We start from the raw sequence: 20,400 nt of genomic DNA on the forward strand, positions 1-20,400 counted from the left end.
CTAAGATCATACAGCAGGTTAATAGAAAAGTCAGGATGAAGTCTTCAGACTTTCTGATAAGTAAAATTTACCCCATTCCTGAGTAAAAATAACAATAACAGCAATAATAATTTATTGAACTCTTAAACACATGCTGGGTACTACTCTATGTATATTATATATATTCACTCATTTAATCCTCCTAACAATTCTCTGAGATGGATACTACTATTTCCTTCATCTTCCAGATAAAGAAAATTGAGGCACAGAGGATAAGTAACTTGCCCAAGTTATACACACTGTATAACGAGAATGATTTCACAGCCAATAATTTTGTTATTTTTTTTAAAGATTTTAGTTTTTTTAAGTAATCTCCACACCCAATGTGGGGCTCGAACTCACAACCCTGAGATCAAGAGTTTCATGCTCCACCAACTGTACTGGCTAGGCGCCCCACATCCTATGATTTTAATCACCATAATAATATATGACCCCACTTTAGTTCTTGGACATCTTTTTAAAAGCTTAGGGCCACTGGCATTATTCCAAGGAACTGTGGGAAATATTTTTTTTCCTGTGGTTTCAGAGTTGCTTTGGAGGTAACTGAGACTAGACACCAAGTATCCGTCATTCTCTTAAAGAGTTTTATAGCTTCTGAAAAGAAAGAAGATATAGGGGCACCTGGTTGGCTCAGTTGGTTGGGTGGATCATGATCTCAGGGTTGTGGATGGAGCCTCACCTTGGGCTCTGTGTTGGGCATGAAGACTGCTTTGGATTCTTTCTTTGCTCCCCCAGCCCTCAGCCCCCTGCCCTGCATACATATGCACACATGCACTCTCTCTCAAGAAAGGAGGAGGAGGAGGAGAAGGAAGAGAAGATGATGATGATATGGTGGTTAGGCCAAGAAAAAAAAAAGAAGCCAAGAAGATCCATAAACATCTAACGTTTGTTAGTACAAGGAGTTCAAAATATAGCTTACAAAGTGGGGGAAAAAAAAGACCCGAAATAATATGTTCAGTGAAAATACAACTAAACCAGAAGAAAATAAAGATAAACCATTCTATCAACCAACTATCCTAAGACAGTTCCCCCCAAGATTCCCAACTCCAGTGTACATATATCTTCTCTCTGATTCAAACACTCATCTAAAGGTACTGCTTTAAAGGGATTTACAGATGTAGTATTACAGTTCCAAATCAGTCAACCTTAAGACAGGGAGATCATTTTGGTTGCCCAAACCTTTTAAAAGCAGAGTTTTCTTTGGCTATTTGTAGGTTATGACATCAGAGATTTGAAGCATGAGAAAGATTTAATGTATCATCGCTGTCTTGAAGATTGAGGGGACCACATGGCAAGAGATGCAGTGGCCTGTAGGAAGCTAAGAGTGGCTTGAGCTGATAGTCAGCAAGGAAATGGGACCTCAGTCCTATGACTGCAAGGAACTGAATTCAGTCAACAAGAATGAACTTGGAAATGCATTTTTTCCCCAGAGCTTCCAGATAAGAATTTAGCTTGACCGGATACCTTAAACAGAAAATCCAACCATACCTTGTTGGACTTCTAATCCACAGAACTGTGAGCTAATAAATGGATATTGTTTTAACTCATTAAATTTGTGGTAATTTGTCATGCAGCAACAGAAAACTAATACACCCATTAATGCTACTACCCAGGAATACTGTTACAGTTTTTTAAAATCTATGCATAAATACACAGGTATTTATATATACATCTCCTCTTTTGCAAAATTTTGTATACTGTTTTGAAATTGGTTTTCACTTAATATACATTAACTTTATTCTATGTAAATAATGGCTGCACAATATTCATTCAGAATTCATTGTATTTTTTTGAAACGATTTTATTTGACAGAGAGAGAGAGAGCACAAGCAGGGGAAGCAGCAGAGGGAGAGGGAGAAGCAGACTTCCCGATGAGCAGGGAGCCAGGGTCTGGCGATCACAACCCAAGCCGAAGGCAGATGCTTAACTGACTGAGCCACCCAGGTGCCCATATGTTTTTTTTTCTTTTTAATCTCTTTGAGATTCAGCCAAAAAATGACTATCTTGTTTACTCAATGAGAAAGGGAAAGGAAAACATGGTATTGCTGGCATTGGAAATTTGGCTAAAGATTGCTATGTGACCAAAAACCCTTCTTTTAGTTTCTAGTTGGCCCTTGGCTTTACTCAATATAGTTTAAAGTTCTTCAAATGAGGTGGGCACACTCAAATGTTTTGTGAATAAAGTGGATAATAACGAGCTGTGTTGATAATAAACTTCATTTGATTTCAGGGCCATGTAGAAAGACAGTTTTTCTATTGATACCCAAAATGTTTTTGGAGAGATAATAAATATCGTTGGTACTTTATAATTTAACCATACCCAACTATTTTCAATTCCCTAAACACAATATTTCCTTTGTGTTCTCAAAGCTCTGGGTATTTAATTCCATCAAAGAATTTATCACTCAGTATTATAATTGTCTATCTCACCCAGTGAACTCTGAGACTAGGGATTGGTTCTTGTTGATTTTTGTATCCTCGGTATCTCACACAGTGCCTAGTATATACCAGGCATTTGATAAAATGTTCTTCCACTGTTGCTTATATCAGACATAATTGTACTGTATCTACGTTAGAGTCAGTTTCCTTTACTAGACTGAATTCCTTAAGGTCAAAGACTGTATCTTATTTATCACTGCAACCCCAATACTAAAAACAATGACTGACCTAAAAGATAGGTCAGTGTTTTGTTTGTTTTGACTCACTCAAAAGATACTTCTTGAATTAAATTGGGCTTAAAGTTTTTATCCCTGTTAAATAAAAATTCCTCTGGGAATGGTAATATTTCAAAAGTGACTTAAACAGTGATTTACATCTAAATGGTAATAAGTACTTAAGATACTTTCCAAAAGCAGGTTTTAAAAAGGAAATAAACATTGAGGAAAACAAGTAGGACAAATCTGAGCACAGGTGGTCCATTCATTGGCCTCCAAGTGGTTTGGTTGTTGAAACAGCCATTCTTGGAAAAGCTTTTCTGAAGTCTGAGGCATGGTAACAAAAAAACATCTGATCTCCCCTTCTTAAGGGGAAGCTGGTACTTACACTGTAAGAGCTGTCATGGCATCAGCCTGCACTTCAACTCAATAATCATTCCCTGAACACAAAAGAAGGCACCCAGGTGAGTTCAGGACAAATCTTTCCTTTGTTTATTTCCCATATGCCATGGGTACAGCCCCTGCTAAACACGGAGATGTAAAGCTTCTGGTTTTTGTTCCAACTGCTTGCTATCTATTCCAAACCCAACTCTCAAAAGCAGGATGTGTAGTTCATGTTTCATAAACACTAGCTGGTTGACCAATTCAGCTCTGTACCCCTTTTCTGGTGTCATGTCAGTCCAATAAAGACCAGGAAGATATTTATATTTATGTATTTGTTAGATCCCTCTCATAATCTCAGCTCCAGACCTACTTACTAGAATGAACCACTTAATCTTAGTCCTCCAGAATCTTGTGGTTGGAAGGGACCTTAAAAGCTCTTATCTGTCCACTTGATGATGCAATGCAATCTGTAAAAGTCCCATCAGGATGGTTAGCTAGCTTGAGTTTTCCAGTGATAGAGAATTCACTACCTCTTGAAGCTGTCCTTTCCCATTCTGCACAGGTCTTATTGTTAACTCAGACTGAGTCATAATCTGTCTTGTATCATCTGTAAGCCAACTGATCCTCATAACTCTCATGGAAGAGGTTGCATATTGGCAGCCCATGGGTTGTACTTGTCATATTTTGTTTGGCCTCAACAGTTGGCCAGCAAAGTCTTGATTTAAGGAAAAAAGAAAAAAAAGGCAGGCCTAGGTAAACAATGAACTTACAGCAGGATAAAGCAGAGGACCTTAGAGTCTAAAGACAATAATGAACTGGAGCTGAAGAGCAGCTTCTCCCTTTGAGAGGACAGGAGCTCCCTAATTCTGAGCCTGTGTTTTCATTTTAGAATGGTGATAACAATCCCTACCTCACTTGGTTTTTGTAAGATTATGTGTATAAGGCACTTGGCATAGTAGCTAGCACATAATGAATGCTCAATAAATGGCAGCTGTTTTTATGATGCTTAATATCTCTTGGTAGTCCCTTCATAAACCTAGTTACTCTCCTTAGAAGGAACTCATCTTTAGATCCTTACTTTCATGTTACCTTCTTAGTGAGGCTTTCCTTTGCCAACCTATATAAAACTACCATCCCCTCCTCTTAAGTGCCCTGCTTCGTTTTTTTCCCACTGCCATTATCACCATCTAACACTGTATACTTACTTATTTATCCAGTTTATTATTGGTCTTCCCATCTAGGATACAAGATCCATAATGCAGAAATTTGTTTTTTGTTTTTTTTTTTCATTTAAATGGCTGTATCCCTGACACCTAGAAGAATGCCAGACATTTGATAGGTACTAAATAAGTAACTGCTTAATGAGTGAACAAATATCTTTCTCAAAGTCTGGTGCCTACACAAAATATTCAGGTGTGAGTTGACAAGTGCAGGCAGTATAGTATAATGGAACAATTTGTTCTTGTTAATGTAGCCTAGGACTGCACTGAAGATTAAAATAGACTATATAAGAGGCTTTTAACTATAGGAAACCAAGGGTTGCTGGAGGGGAGGTGGGTGGGGGCATGGGGTAATTGGGTGATGGGCATTAAGGAGGGCACTTGATGTAATGAGCACTGGATGCTATATGCAACTGATAAATCACTGAACTCTACCTCTGAAACTAATAATACACTATATGTTAATTAACTGAATTTAAATAAAATTTTAAAAAATTAAAAATTAAAAAATAAAATTAATAGAGTGTAATAAGAGTATATTTTCAAAAACGGGATTCACAGACATTTCAGCTGAAAAAGTATGAATAGAATGTCTTTCTTCATGAAACAAATATCCTTACTAACATAAATTATGTACCCATATAGTTATTTTAAATATTTTTCTATTAATGCTGCAGATACTCTACTTTGGAAATTTGCTAGTGAGGATGGAGACAAATCCCTGTCATGCTCCTGATGTCACAGAGATAAATGGTTGAGCATTACATATAAGGTATCTCGATTGCTTTTATAATACTACCCCTAAATAATCCTATTTGGGTTTCTTTATTTCAGTTTAGCCCTTATACAGGTAAACTGACTCCTTTCTATTTCTGCTTGGCTGTAAGTCATATTTAATTCCCAGACTTAAGATTAGCAGTTGCTGTGCACTGAATGTTCCCACTGAGGCCAAGAATTTTCAGAATGTGAAGCAGATTTAGTACTAGCCTCTGCACAGTAGTACAAGTAAATCTGCTGATGAGATAAAAACTGTATTTGCCTTAATTTGGGAAAAAATAAAGAATAATATTTCTCTATGATAAACACCTCCCCCCCCATATTTAGGTTCATTTTAAATGGCTCCTTCCTTAAACCTACAATTGTAAGCACCTAGTAATTATTTAGAAGTAACTTACTGGTTTAATAGAGCTGCCTTTAAATAGTGAGAAATTCTGAACTTTAGTGAGATCACTCACTTTTATTTGGTTATTTATTTCAAACAGAAGTGTTGGTTCTCTTTGAAGACTGGCTAACAAGCAGAGTAATCCCAATAAATATAGCTTAGTCTTGGTTCACAAATACATACATACCTGAAAGAAGGTCCTTGGTAGGGGGGTTGTTTGAAGAAAGAATGCACGAGTCGCTGTGACTCTTGGCCACTGTCCTAATTTGAGGCTGGAATTCAGAACTGTTAAGAAGGGACATCTGCTTCCGTGGGGCCTTGCCTTTCAGAGTCATAGACTCTAAACTCTGTCCTGAATTAAGATGGTGTTGTAGTCCAAAGAAAGAGTCCTTTATTGTATCTGAGTTTTCTGCAAAGTACAAGTGGTCCTTTCCCCTGTTATAAAATAAAGGAGAATTTTAGCAATATTATATTACCCATTATGGTAACATTTCACTTTGTCAGAGACAGAGAGTGTATCAGTAGTTTATAGCAGTGTAGCTTAGATTTTGTAAATCTGTTTTTCATCTCCCAAATGAGATAAATAATAATGTTTTACCTACAGTTGTGGCTCAAGTGAGATTATGAAATAAAGAGCCCAGTTGGAGTACCTGGGTGGCTCAGTTAAGTGTCTGATTCTTGGTTTCAGCTCAGGTCATGATGTCAGGTTATGAGATCAAACCCCATGTTGGGCTCTGTGCTCAGCAGGGAGTCTGCTTGAAGATTCTCTCCCTCTGCCCCTCCCCTCACTTGTGCACATGCAAGTGTGTGTGCTCTCTCTCTCAAATAAATCAATCTTGAAAAAAGAAAGAGCGAGCTCAGTGCAGAGTCTGACACAAAGCAAATGCTTTGTAATTATTTAAAATAAAAATCTGGGGGTGCCTGGGTGGCTCAGTTGTTAAGCATCTGCCTTTGGCTCAGGTCATGATCCCGGGGTCCCGGGATCGAGCCCTGCGTCGGGCTCCCTGCTCAGTGGGAAGCCTGCTTCTCCCTCTCCCACTCCCTCTGCTTGCGTTCCCTCTCCCACTGTGTCTCTCTCTGTCAAATAAATAAATAAAATCTTAAAAATAAATAAATAAATAAAAATCTATTTCTCTTAGTCCATCCTGTTTCATGAAATACTGCCCTTTTCCCTTTTACCCTCATGGATATCTATCCTGGCATCTGTATATGACTTAGTTATACTTATTTATCTGTACATTGGCCTCCTCACCAGATTGTGAGCAATCCTCAAAGACAAGAATTGTTTCTTATTAATATCTATGCCCAGTATTTGGTACAGACTTGGTACCTTGGCAGTCCAGTACCAAATGACTCCCCCACACATAATCCTAATCAGCAATGACAGCAATCCCTCTCTACACCAGTGGTTACTTAATATTTATTTGCTGAATGAATGACTATTTTCAGTCTTTCATCCAAACACAAATAAAGAACAGAAATTCTGAGTACAGTGGGAGTTAGCTGACAGACTGTGGTAATTACCTTGGAGTGGTTGATCTACTACTGTTAGCTGCTAACTCTTTTCCATCAATTTTGGTGGTAGGCATCCTATGGGGCCTTGATGGAACCAGAAACTGGGTACTGCTGGGTTCAGTATATTCTCTGAATTCCTGCTCAGATAAAAGCACATTTTCTTTCACATCGGTAGTAGGAAGAGGATTGTAGCTGTCATAAGTTTCTGACAGAGGCTCCAGGGCAAGTGAGACCTGAAAGAGACATACATGTAATATATCAGAAATTTTCTTTTGTATTGACTAATTTTAAGACTCCCTGCTTAATATAAATTAATGGTCCCCATTCCTTGTAGGATCAAGCTCAAATTCCTGCAGAAGCCTCATCTCTCGCTTTGCTCCCCTCCTCTGTCCCTCTCTTCTAGATATACCAATTATTTAGGGTTCTCTAAATGTTCCTTATGTTTCATTCCCTTATGCCTTGTATATGCATTTCCTCCAGTATTACTTTCTCTGTGAAAACTTTTTTTTTTAAAGATTTTTATTTGAGAGAGAGAGAGACACACACACACACACACACACACACACACACGGATGGCAGAGGAGGGCCAGAGGGGAGAGGGAGAAGCCGACTCCCCGCTGAGCAGGGAGCCAGACGTGGGGCTCAGTCCCAGGACCCTGGGATCATGACCCAAGCTGAAGGCAGACGCTTAATCGACTGAGCCACCAGGTGCCCCTGTGAAAACTTCTTTGTGTCCAGATAGAGATGTCATGGCCATTCCCTTCTTTATGTTTCCACTTATTCTGTATCTATCCATCAATATAATCCCCATTTATTGAACTCTTTACTACAGGTCATAAGGTGTGCTAAGTTCTTCACACAGGGAAGGTCATGTGATGATATAACTCTGTCAGGAAAGTGTATTGTTCTATTTGAAGATTCAAAAAAAAAAAAAGCTTATAGGAGGTATTTGTAACTTTTAGCTTATTCATTACCCTAATGATTAGATTTTTAATTCCTTGAAGGCATGGACTTGTCTTTTTCATTTTTGTATGGACTAATTAGCATAGTATACACTTGGTGTACAAGTCTATTATGCTTAATAATGCCTAATTATTATGTCTGATGAATAAAAGAATAACAACATCTTCTATATCCTTATTGTTCATTATTTAAGAAAAATAAGACCTTAGTTCTATGCTGGAGATGAGGCAGGGTGAAGAAGGAGAAACATTAATATGAAAAGTAATCACTTGAAGCTTCTTTTATCATCTCATTCCTGTGAGTTCAGGTTCTCTATTAAATGGCTCTCCAGTCCTCTGAAAAGCCTAATGGAAGAACAAAGCCTAAAAAAATAGTCTAAAGCAAAACTTTAGGAAAGAAATTGAAGAATATACCACAAAAGAAAAGAATAATGGTGCTGAAAGTTCAATTACAATGACACAGAAAGCAGAAGGAATTGTTCCAGCAGCCCAACAGTCAAATAATGATGAAGGGCCTAACACAAAGAGGAAAGGTTGCAGTTAGATATTTTAAGATGTCTCTGGAAAGGTCAATGGAATAATTTGTGCAGAGAAACTGCCAAGGTACAGACTCAATAAAATACCCTTGGGTCTTGATGAGAATTTTGTTCTTGAGCAGGTAACATAAAGTCCTTTAAACCTATTCACCACCAAGATTTTCTACAAAGACAAATGACAGGAATGCAGTAGGATAAATACTCTGTGTAGTGATCACTATAATAGCATCACATAAAGTTCTGGCTGCCCAGTGTAAATGTCAGAAAGCATTCCCTTACCATTCATCATTTCCCAAAATACTGTCTCTATATTTTAGAAACAAAGAAGACACTGAGCATAAAGGCATATGTCTCTGGCCTTAACAATGACCTGCTGTCTGGCTACTGAGTTTTGCTTTTTCTCTAAGCAGATCTGAACCAATCACAAAATAGCTCATAGGCCTATACTACCAGTGGCCCTTAAAGGAAGAAGAAAGTCCAGGTACCTGCCACACCAATCTTACAATCAAAACATGTGCTAGCCTAACTCCTCAAATATTTGTTGATACTAGCTCAGTGCCAGGCTCTGTGCTACCTGCCTGAGGCAAAGGGATGAAGAAAACATGGAACCTGATCCAGAGGAACTTAAAAAGAATAATTTTAATATAAAATGGTGAGCTCTGAGATAGGGATGTATATTGGGAGGTAAGAGAAATAGGGGTCTGAACTTGGGGAAGAAGTGAGGAAGGAGTGCCAGGGATGGTTTCCAGAAGTGAAACATAAACATCTGGATTTAGAATCTTAAATATGAATGATACAGGTAAGGCTGAGAGAGACTGGGATAAAACATTCCAGACAGAGGGAAGAGCATGAGTCAAGCTTTAGAGGTATAAAAGAGAATATTGTTCCCGCAATTCCTACAAGTCCAAGGGATTGCCACTTCTAAACCCTCTGCTTCCACATAGTGTACCCAATATACTCCTATATTCATCTCCCAGATCATCATTCTTGTCCACCTCAGTCATGTTCCTCCTCAATCATGGTTCATCCTTGTGCTCACTCCTCTGCCAACCCCTTCATGGAGCCCTGTAGGATTTCTATTTATACAAACTAACTTATCACTTCAACTGAACATCTCTTTCTTAAAATGTCCCAATTTCTCCAAAGTCTTCTCCAATGGAAACTATTTCTTTTACTAGCCAGGATAAAGGAAGTTGACTTACTTCTTTCTGGTGCCTTCCCAGACCATCATTCTATCACCTAAAGATTTCACATCTTTTCAGAAGCCCATGCCATCCACAAATACCATAAACTTACTGTAAGATTCTCACATCCATAACAGAGCAACCCTAGGGACATTCATCATTCTTCTCTCAATGACTCAAGGCTCTCTTTAGCACTAAGCTGCCTACAATTACCTACTACAACATCTATCAGTATCAATGATTGCATATTAGTATGCCTATTTTTCAAACTTATGCTGGTCAACACAGCATTTTAAAAAATTTAAAAATTATTTAACAATACTTTAAAATACCAGATTTTAGGTAAAATTTTGGGATTCTGGTTCTCTTAAAAAATCACAACATCCAACAATGCTGGGTCTCCATTCCAATGTGGCAAAAATTAGCTGAAGTGGACTAGTGGCTTTAGTCAGGGTACATGTTCCAATTTGAAAAGACCCCAGCCATGTCCCAATGAGGCAGAGTGATCACTGTTGTTTATCATCCCACTTGGTCGGCTGGGGCTTTTAAAATTTTTATTTTCTTACAATAAAATGGACATTCTTGTGTTTATACACTTCTATAAATTTTAACCTATGAATAGATGCATGTAACCACCACCATAACCAAGATAGAGAACACTTCCATTACCCCAAAAAACTCCCTGGGACTATCCCTCTGTAGTCACACTCTCTCCTCACCTCTAATCCCTAGCAACAGCTATCTATTCTCAATCATTATAGTTCTGGCTTTTTGAAAATGTCATATAAATGGAAATATATAGTATGTAACCTTTTGAGATGGGCTTCTTTCACTCAGAATAAGGCCTCTCAGACTCATCAATGTGGTGCTTGTATCAGCAGTTCATGCCTTTTTACTGACTTGGTAGTATTCTATTGTTTTTCTTTTTAAATCTGTGGTTTATTTTTTTTTAAATACATTATTTATTTACTTGAGAGACGAGATAGTAAGAGAGAGCACGAGCAGGAAGGAGGGGGAGAAGCAGACACCCCGCTGAGCAGGGAGCCCAATGCAGGCCTCGATCCCAGTGTCCTGGGATCATGACCTGAGCCAAAGGCAGATGCTTACCTGACTGAGCCACCCAGGCGCCCCTATTCTATTGTTAACATGGCTTGTCACATTGGTTGATTTTCAAAGACTGAGATAGCCTTGCATTCCTGGGATAGACCCCACTTGGACATGGTCTCATTACTCTTTTTATATACTCCTGGACCCAACTTGCTAATATTTTTTTTGAGGATTTTTAGGTCTAGATCTTACACTGTCCTCTATTTTGCTATCAAGGTGGTGCAAGCCTCATAAGTTAAAAGTATTTTCTCCTCTTCTATTTTCTGGAAGAGATTGTGAAAATTGGTGCTATTTTTTTTTTTAAATATTTGGAAGAATTCACCAGTGAAATTATCCTAGCTTAGAGATTTCTTTTTTGGAAGGATTTAAACTGCAAACGCAATTTCTTTAATAATTACAGGTCTATTCAGGTTATATATTTTATCTTGAGTGATTTTTGGTAGTTTGTGGTTTTCAAAGAATTGACTGATTTCACCTAAATTGTCAAATTTATGTGTATAGAGTTTATACTATTCCCTGTCTTTGGGTTCTGTGGGCTGTGGTCTCTCTTACAGTAGAATCAAGAGGAAAGTGAAATATTTCTTGTGTCCAAGAAAGAGATAACTAGAGCCCCATGATTTGCAAAAGAAATGTCAGAAGGCTTATTTCTTTGTGGAAGAGAATATCCCTAATGGTGAAATAAGGCAAAGAAAATGTGACTGTCGTGGGGGGGAAATGTGACTGTCAAAGATAGCATTATGAAACAAAGTACAATAGGATTATAATTACTATGTAGAAAAGATGCATGATAAAAATGGAGTAAACAGAAAGGTACTGATTTTATTTTATTTTTTTTAAAAGATTTTATTTATTTATTTGAGAGAGAGAATGAGACAGAGAGCATGAGAGAGGGGAGGGTCAGAGGGAGAAGCAGACTCCCTGCTGAGCAGGGAGCCCGATGTGGGACTCGATCCCGGGACTCCAGGATTATGACCTGGGCCGAAGGCAGTCGCTTAACCAACTGAGCCACCCAGGCGCCCCGAAAGGTACTGATTTTAAATAGGGTTTGTTATTTAAATGCAAATAAAATAAGTGGTACTCCTGTGACATAAAACTATATATTTAAGATAAAAAAAACTTTAAGGTATCAAAGTCTCTTACAGATGATAACATTTATTAAAGAATGCAGCAGAATTTGTGAATAATAAACAACATTTGCATATGTACGTCTAATTAATATTATAGTTGTTCCCAGTGTTAGTGGTATGGCTACAAACTTATAAGGTGAGCTGAATAAAAATGTTAAATAATTTGTGGTAGTTTTCTTTGTAGCTGATAAGAACACAAATAAAAACAACTCCCTGACAGCTGTGTTTATTTAGAGTATCAGTGAGAATTTTTATGTGAGTGAAAAACTTTTGGAGGAGATGCTCATGGCAAACAAATCAAGGAAATGATTTCTTTTTTTTTTTTTTAAGATTTTATTTATATATTTGTCAGAGAGAGAGCAAGCACAAGCAGGGGAAGTGGCAGGCAGAGGGAAAAGCAGGCAGACGGAGAAGCAAGCTCTCTGTTGAGCAAGGAGCCTCATGTGGGACTCAATCCAGGACCCTGGGGTCATGACCTGAGCTGAAGGCAGATGCCTAACTGACTGAGCCACCCAGGCGTCCCAGGAAATGGTATTTCTCCAAACTGAGAAACGTCTTAAAAAGTTTATTAAAGACTGATAACAGGGGTGCCTGGGTGGCTCAGTCAGTTAAACATCTGCCTTCAGCTCGGGTCATGATCCCAGAGTCCTGGGATCGAACCCCGCATTGGGCTTCCTGCTCAGCAGGGGAGTCTGCTTCTACCTCTCCCTCTGCCCCTGCTCGCGTGTTCTCTCGCTCACTCTCTCTCTCAAATAAATAAATAAAATCTTAAAAAAAAGACTGATAACAAGGAATGATGTCTTTTTGTTGACAACAGACTTGTTTCAAAATTTAAATTCAAAGTAGCAACATTTTGCCAAGACAAAGAACCATAAACATACTCACTGTCCTGTTTACTTCATCTAAAAAGCTAAAAATCAAACAATACATATATATATAATTAACACATAAATTAATTAAACTCCTGTAGTCAACATTTTGCTTGGTAAACTGGATAAGCAGTATTGCAACCTGTTATTACTACATGAATACTAGGGGGAATGAAGCTGTGTGTGGTGTTAAATGTTTTTGCTTGAGTTAAAAGAAGTCACCTGGTTTATGTTTTCGAAGGAGAAATCTCAGCCTCAGCACCAGCAAGTACTGATCAAATACAGGACTATTTTAATTGATATTATAGACTATATAAACTATTCAATTACTTATCTGCAAGTGCATTCACAAGGAATCATGTAATATGAGATTCAATTTATTCATTCCTTTATGACTGTATATTTGGAAAATTTATTTGGCAAAGAACCATCTATCCTACTTTTCTATATTTTTTATGCTGAAATAGGATTTCTAGATATCAAAGTGATGGTATGAAATACATTTCTAAAACTGTAGGGCTAAAGACCAACATCCCCAAAAGACTTTTTTGATTTCAAATGTTATAAAAACCAACACTGTTCAATTTGCCTTTCTCAATTTACACTGAAAGTGTAACATGGAAGTTAATGCAGTGTAGTACAATACTTAAGCTTAAATATGCTCAAATATTCTTAAATTTTAAGAATATCTAAGAAATAAAATCCAACTTCAAAAACTATTGTGCCAAGATACTGCCTTTGTTTGGAAATAAAGGCAGCCATGTTTGTGAACAGTTATTTTGTTATGAAACTGAATAAAAGCTAAATTTTATTCTTAAATGGTTTAAGAAAATGAATGCCCATCAAATATAAAACGTTTGGTACTGATAACTTGGTAGGGAGTATCAAGTTTTTAGCCAAATCAAAGGAATTGATTTCAAAAGCAAAGCATTTATAATTAAGGTTTTTTCCAATTTCAATATAAAATAATCATAGTATGTATATATTATGTTACATGCTCATATAATAAAGTCTGGTGTTTATTTTTTTTTAGTAATCTCTATGCCCAGCATGGGGCTCAAACTCATGACCCTGAGATCAAGAGTTGCATGCTCTTCCGAAAGAGCCAGCCAGGCATCCCAAGTTTGGTATTTTTTAAAAGTTTATTGTATTTTTGGCAGTTGATTTTTCTTACAGTCAGCCTGTTTGACTCATTTGTTATTTTCAACATCTGACCTATACCAGTAATGGAATACACGAAAAGCTTCCTCTCTCCAACAGCTTGGTTCTAATGATCTTTATTGTCAAACTACTTTGAGCACCCTCCAGCCAGTTTGGCCTTGTTATTATTTAAAACTGTTCTAACTCCATAATCTCAGTTTCTTAGCAGCTATGCATCTGTCTTCTTGAGGTCTGACTAAACCTGATCTTCTTCACAGCAACAATCTTAAGCCATCTCTATTCATCTTCCAGTCTATCAGCTGTCCATTGGCTTCACTTACCACTTGACAAGAGGGATTCCATATTTAGTCAATTAATGACTGTTTTGGGGGACAGCAAAGCAGCGGTATGATAAGAACTCCATCACTCACTACATGTTCTTTTTTAAAAGTTATTTTTATTTTTTTAAAAAGATTTATTTATTTTAGAGAAAGAAAGAGAGAAAAAGTGAGCTCGGGGAAGGGGAGAGGGACAGGGAGAGAAGCAGACTCCCCACTGAGTGTGGAGCCGGATGCAGGGCTCAATCCCACAACCCTGAGATCATGACCTAAGCCAAAATCAAGAGTTTGATGCTTAACCAACTGAGCTACCCAGGCGCCCCAAAAGTTATTTTTAAATTAACATTTTAGTCATATAATTTAAAGAGTCAAACAGTTCTATTACACAAACGAGTCCCTCACATAGACACCCATATTTTTCTTTTCCCAGAGGCAACTATTTTCAACTCCTGCCCCTGATTCTTATGGTATTTACCTCTATAGTTCCAAATAATGTGCTTATATTTATGTCACATCTTGATCGCCCCCTCAGTTTTCAGGCATTATCTTTTGACTTCCTAATATGGAAGATAAAAATTTCGCTCAATCCCACATCCTTCTACCTCCTTATCTCCCAACCTGCCCATCTAGTTATACTATAAACACTGATTATAGATCAAACCAAAATTACTATATGAGCATGTATTCTGTTTAAAGCTGAACCATGAGATGCACTGATTACTTTTCCTTTCCTATGAAGGAGCCAGAGATTTAATATTTTAGGCTTTGCATGCCATAGTCTCTGTCATAATTATAGTAGTCTCCCCGCCCTTATCCATAGGGGATACATTCCAAGACCCCCAGTGGATGCCTGAAACTGCAGATAGTACTGAATCCTATATATACACTATGTTTTTTTCCTATACGTACATAACTATGGCAAAATTCAATTTATAAATCAGGCACAGTAAGAGATTAACAACAATAATAATAAATTATGTGAATGTGATTTTTCAAGATATCTTACATTGTACTCACCCTTCTAGTGATAAGATGACAAAATGCCTATGTGATGAGATTAAGTGCAGTGAATGACATAAGTAAGCATTGTGACGTCGCAATAGGCTACTATTGATCTTCTGAGGATAATGGAAGGAGGATCAGCTGCTTCCTGACTGCACTGAAACTACCAAAAGAGAAATGGAGGACAAGGAGAGACTACTGTACTTAACTTTGCTGTTGCAGCATGAAAGCTGCCATAAACCACACACAAATGAATGAGTATCGCTATGTTCTAATAAAACTATCTACAAATATAGGTGGTGAGTCAGATTTGCCTTGGGAGTTATAGCCTGTGAGTGAATCCCTGAAGAAAATAAAAGAATGGCTCAAAAGCCTATGAAAAAATACTCAACATATTGATCACCAAGAAATGAAAACTAAAACCTCAGTGAGATATCAGTACATTCTCACTAGAATAACAAAAATTAAAAAGACTACCCAAACCAAATGCTGGAAAATATGTGGAAAATGTTTATATGCTACTGATGGGAATGTAAAGTTATATAACCAATATGAAAATGGTTTGGTTGTTTCTTTAAAAAGTTAAACACGACTCAGCAATTCCATTCTTGGGTATTTTCCCAAGAAAATAAAAACACATGTCTACAGAGAGTTCTTTATTCATAAGAAGCAAAAAAATGGTAAAAAACAAAAACAAAAAACAAAAAAACCCCAAACAACCAAATGTCCAGCAACTGGCATATAGATAAAAAATTGTGGAATATCCACACAGCGGAACACACCTCTGCAAAAGGGAACTACTGATACACAAAATAGTATGGATGAATCTCTAAAATTGGCTTCTTTTACTTATTTTTTTAATACCTCTTTGCCTGGGTAAGGAGACAATGGGTGTTCACTGTACGGTATTTATATATCTTATATATAGAAGATATTGTTTTGCATATCTTTAATTAAGAAAAACAAAAAAAAAGTTAAGTGAAATAAAATGTATAGTGCCTAACAAATGGTAGATTGACATATAACAAATGTTGATAAGAAAATGATCAAATGAACCCCTTCAATTTTGTCTGTCTCAAAATGTTCCTCCTCTTTGCCTTGGTTAAAATTCCTCCATCCCAATGTATGTAACCCTAGCAATTGTGTTCATGGTAGAAACTCATTCCTATTTAATTTTCTTCATGATCTTACTGGCTCAATTATCCTCTTATTTTCAATTTCTTTCTTCACTTGCTTCTTTTTGGTCTACAAATAAATCAGGTCTCTTATATTCTAAAAAGGGGTCAGCAAACTTACTCTGTAAAGGAGCAGAGAATAATTATTTTAGGCTTTATTTATGGCATATTTTTCTTCTTCTTTAAATGACCTTTTAAGGGGCACCTGGGTGGCTCAGTCGGTTAGGCATCTGCCTTTGGCTCAGGTCATGATCTTAGGGTCCTGGGATTGAGCCCTGAGTAGGGCTCCCTGCTCAGCGAGGAGTCTGCTTTTTTCTCTCCCTCTGCCCCTCCCCCTGCTCGTGCCCGCACGCACTCCCCCTCTCTCAAATAAATAAAATCCTAAAAATAAATGACCTTTTAAAAATGGAAAAACCATGTTTAGTTAGAACACCAGATACGGAGCACCAGGCAAAATGTATCAACCCCTGCTCTAAAACAGTACCAAAAAACTTCTGAATTCAGTCATGTCCTCTCAAATTCAAGTAAATTTGGCTTGTCGCCATCACATGCCTAAACACGATGTTAAGATATTAAGTGTTTCCACATTTTTTCATCTCATTTAATCCCGGCAACAACACTGTGAGGTAAATGTTTTAGTATGTTTTTTTACAAAATAGGATACGGAAGCTCAGAGAGGACAAGTGAACATCAGAATTGTTTTGTAACCATTTCTGTTCTGGTTTTTCCACTGTCCATTACTGTTTGTCCATGTCCGAACTCTAGTGCTATTTCCATTAGATCATACCACCTCTCCCTCCCTTCACTGACACTTACTTGGGAAATAGAAATCTCTAATTACTACTTATTTCCTTATTCCATAATCTTTTTTTTTTTTTTTTTAAGATTTTATCCATTTATTTGAGACAGAGAGAATGAGAGACAGAGAGCATGAGAGGGAGGAGGGTCAGAGGGAGAAGCAGACTCCCTGCCGAGCAGGGAGCCCGATGCGGGACTCAATCCCGGGACTCCAGGATCATGACCTGAGCCGAAGGCAGTCGCTTAAACAAATGAGCCACCCAGGCGCCCCGATTATTCCATAATCTTTTAAAATCTGACTTCTGCCTCCAATGCTCTATACAATTTTCCAACACACAAGTATTATTTTATCAACCGGTATTTAAATATGGAAAAAAAATGATACAGCCACTTTAGAAAACAGTCTGGCAATTCCTCAAAGTTAAACATACTTGCCCTATTGACTGTAATTCTATTCCTAGGTATATAACAAGAGAAATGAAAATGTGTTCACATAAAAATTTGTACATGAATGTTCACAGAAGCTGCCATTATTCATAGTAGTCAAGTGGAAATAATCCAAATGTCTATCAACTGAAGAATGGATCAACATGTGGTCTATCCATATAGGGGCATATTATCCAGCCATACTAAGGAATGAAGTACTGAAACATGCCATAACAAAGATGAATCTTGAAAACATTATGCTATATAAAAGAAGTCACTTACAAAAGGCTACATAATATATTATTTCATTTATATGAACTATCCAGAATATGCAAATATATAGAGACTGAAGTTAAATTCGTGGTTGCCAGGGACTGGGGAAGGGTGAAAGGGGGAATGACTGCTAATAGGCACAGTATTCCTTTTTGGGGTGATAAAATGTTCTGGAATAGTAGTGATGGTTATAAAATCCTGTAAACATATTAAGAACCAGTGAACTGTATACCTTAAAAGGGTGAATTTTATGACATATGAATTATATGTTAATTTTAAAAATAGGGAAAAAACCACCTAGAATCCTATACTCCAACTGTTTTCAATTTTCCTTATTTTTTCCCAATCATTATGTATTTAATTTTAATTCTCTTTTGTCATCAATCCAAAATCTATTTTTCCATGCAGCTACACAATCATAACTATGTAATTTTGTTTTTATGGAAACAAAATATTCCACTAATAGACTATAATTTTAATATTGTTGAATAATTATTTTCATTTTTCAATATTAAAAGTGTATTTCCAGGGGCGCCTGGGTGCCTTAGATGGTTAAGCATCTGCCTTCGGCTCAGGTCGTGATCCCAGCATCCTGGGATCGAGCCCCACATCGGGGTCCTGGCTCAGTGAGGAGCCTGCTTCTCCCTCTCCCTCTCTCCCTGCTCATGCTCTCTCTCTCTCTGTATCTCTGTGTCTCAAATGAATAAATAAAATCTTTAAAATAAATAAATAAAAGTGTATTTCCATAACTAGACCTAGGCATACAGCTTCCCTCTCTTTTTACGGTATTTCCTTAAGATAAGTTCCTAAGAGTAGAATTACTGAGGTAAATGGTATATGGTAATTTTATAGCTCTTGAAACAGAATGCCAAACTGTTTTGCAGATCTAATGCAAATTTATATCATTATCAGAAAAACAGGAGTAAGCCAGACTCACTTCACCATGAAGTTACCGGCATAAAGTATCACTTTTTAAATTTAATGTATATATAAATACGATAATTACAATAAAGAAAATGTTACGTTCTTTCACTCAGAATTATTTCTGGACTCTATTCTGTTCCACCAATGCGATTATGTGCTCATAGTTTTTTTCCTTTTTAAGTAATCTCTATACCCAACGGTGGGGCTCCAACTCAGGAACCCAAGATCAAGAGTAACACGCTCTTCTGACTGAGCCAGCCATTCCTGTGCTTGTAGTTTTATAAGTTTATTACATCTGGTAATGCTGTATATATTTTCTCATATTTTTAAAACTATTTTCTTATGTACTTGTTTAAATTTCTGTATTTTAGAATATATTTGACAAAGTATAAAACTCATGAAATTTCTAAGTGATTTGAATATTCAGAACTTTCTAGGAAGCAATCTCAAAGAGTGTCCCTCAGAAAGAACCCTTCAATGTTCTTCCCCACCATCCTGTACATAGACGTGGCATAACACCTATCATGCTGCATTCTACCTGTTATTCTTCTATTTCCTCCTACATTGACTTTGGAAAACTACATGAAAAGATCATCTCTTATCTCTGTATCCTTAGTGGCACATAATAATGTATCAAAAAAAAAGGAAGGCTGAAATCAATGAATGAACAACCAAAGATACCATTTACATGAGTCAAACAAACACTTACTGCTTGGCACTATGTTAGGAGCTGTGGGAAAAACACAGAAAGTAGAAAACACTGTCCTGCTTCCCTGGGAATCTAGAAACTAAAAAGAAGGGAAATTAAAGGGAGACTACTAATACATAATTTTAGAGATTGTGCAGGATTATAACTGAACAATGATTATATAATCATTGTTATAAATTTAATAAAGAGTACAGAGAAGATGAATGCAGTAGGAGCTGTGAAAGACTTTTGGCACTTGAGATGAGCAGTAAAGCACTAAGAGGATTTGAATAAGTAAGACACATTATAGTCTTTGGGTAAAAACATGAACAAAGGCACGAAGTGGGAATTAGCATGATATATGGGAGTCACGTACCTATCCATTCTACAAACAGACTCAACTACTTGTGCTGAAAACATTTTATTATATGCAGAAAAGAATTAAAATATTTTTACCTGGAGTTCTCCAAGTTTCTTGGATGTTGGTGAAACAATGGTAAAAAATCCATTGATGTGATGGGTTGGAGAAAGCTGGGCCAGTCCACTGATCTGAACTCTACCAATTGGAAGATGATCAAGTTTGGTGATTACTTCCAGCACCAGCACAGCCATATCTAATCAGAAATAATTACAACATACACAGATATTTTTCATTTACTTTCTTTTTCTTTTCTTTTTTTTTTCTTTTTGGAAATAGGCAGAGGGGTATACATTAGAAAACCTTACTTAAAAAAAATATTTTATTTTCAAATAAAACACACACCTACCACAAGAGTCTGGGGCTGGGAAAGAGTGAACCCATGATCAAAAGAACAATAAAGTTTTAGAGAAGAATGACAAATGCCTCACACAGAGAAAAAAAAATTCATTGATGTAA

At 37.0% G+C, this 20,400-nt stretch overlaps 1 protein-coding gene across 2 annotated transcripts in view; it reads right to left on the reverse strand.

Annotated features, from left to right (window-relative positions):
- C2CD3 (C2 domain containing 3 centriole elongation regulator) overlaps window positions 1-20,400 on the reverse strand; it is a 142,991-nt gene that overhangs the window by 114,563 nt on the left and 8,028 nt on the right. For both annotated transcript variants that reach the window (XM_044919337.1, XM_021704643.2), the window contains exons 3-5: window positions 19,980-20,137; window positions 6,984-7,207; window positions 5,647-5,894 (exon numbers count right to left, since the gene is read on the reverse strand). In XM_044919337.1, the coding sequence (XP_044775272.1) occupies window positions 5,647-5,894; window positions 6,984-7,207; window positions 19,980-20,137 (630 nt within the window). The remainder of the gene's footprint in view (window positions 1-5,646; window positions 5,895-6,983; window positions 7,208-19,979; window positions 20,138-20,400) is intronic.

The sequence above is a fragment of the Neomonachus schauinslandi genome, chromosome 11, assembly GCF_002201575.2.
Source record: "Neomonachus schauinslandi chromosome 11, ASM220157v2, whole genome shotgun sequence".
In the NCBI taxonomy this organism is placed as follows: domain Eukaryota; kingdom Metazoa; phylum Chordata; class Mammalia; order Carnivora; family Phocidae; genus Neomonachus; species Neomonachus schauinslandi.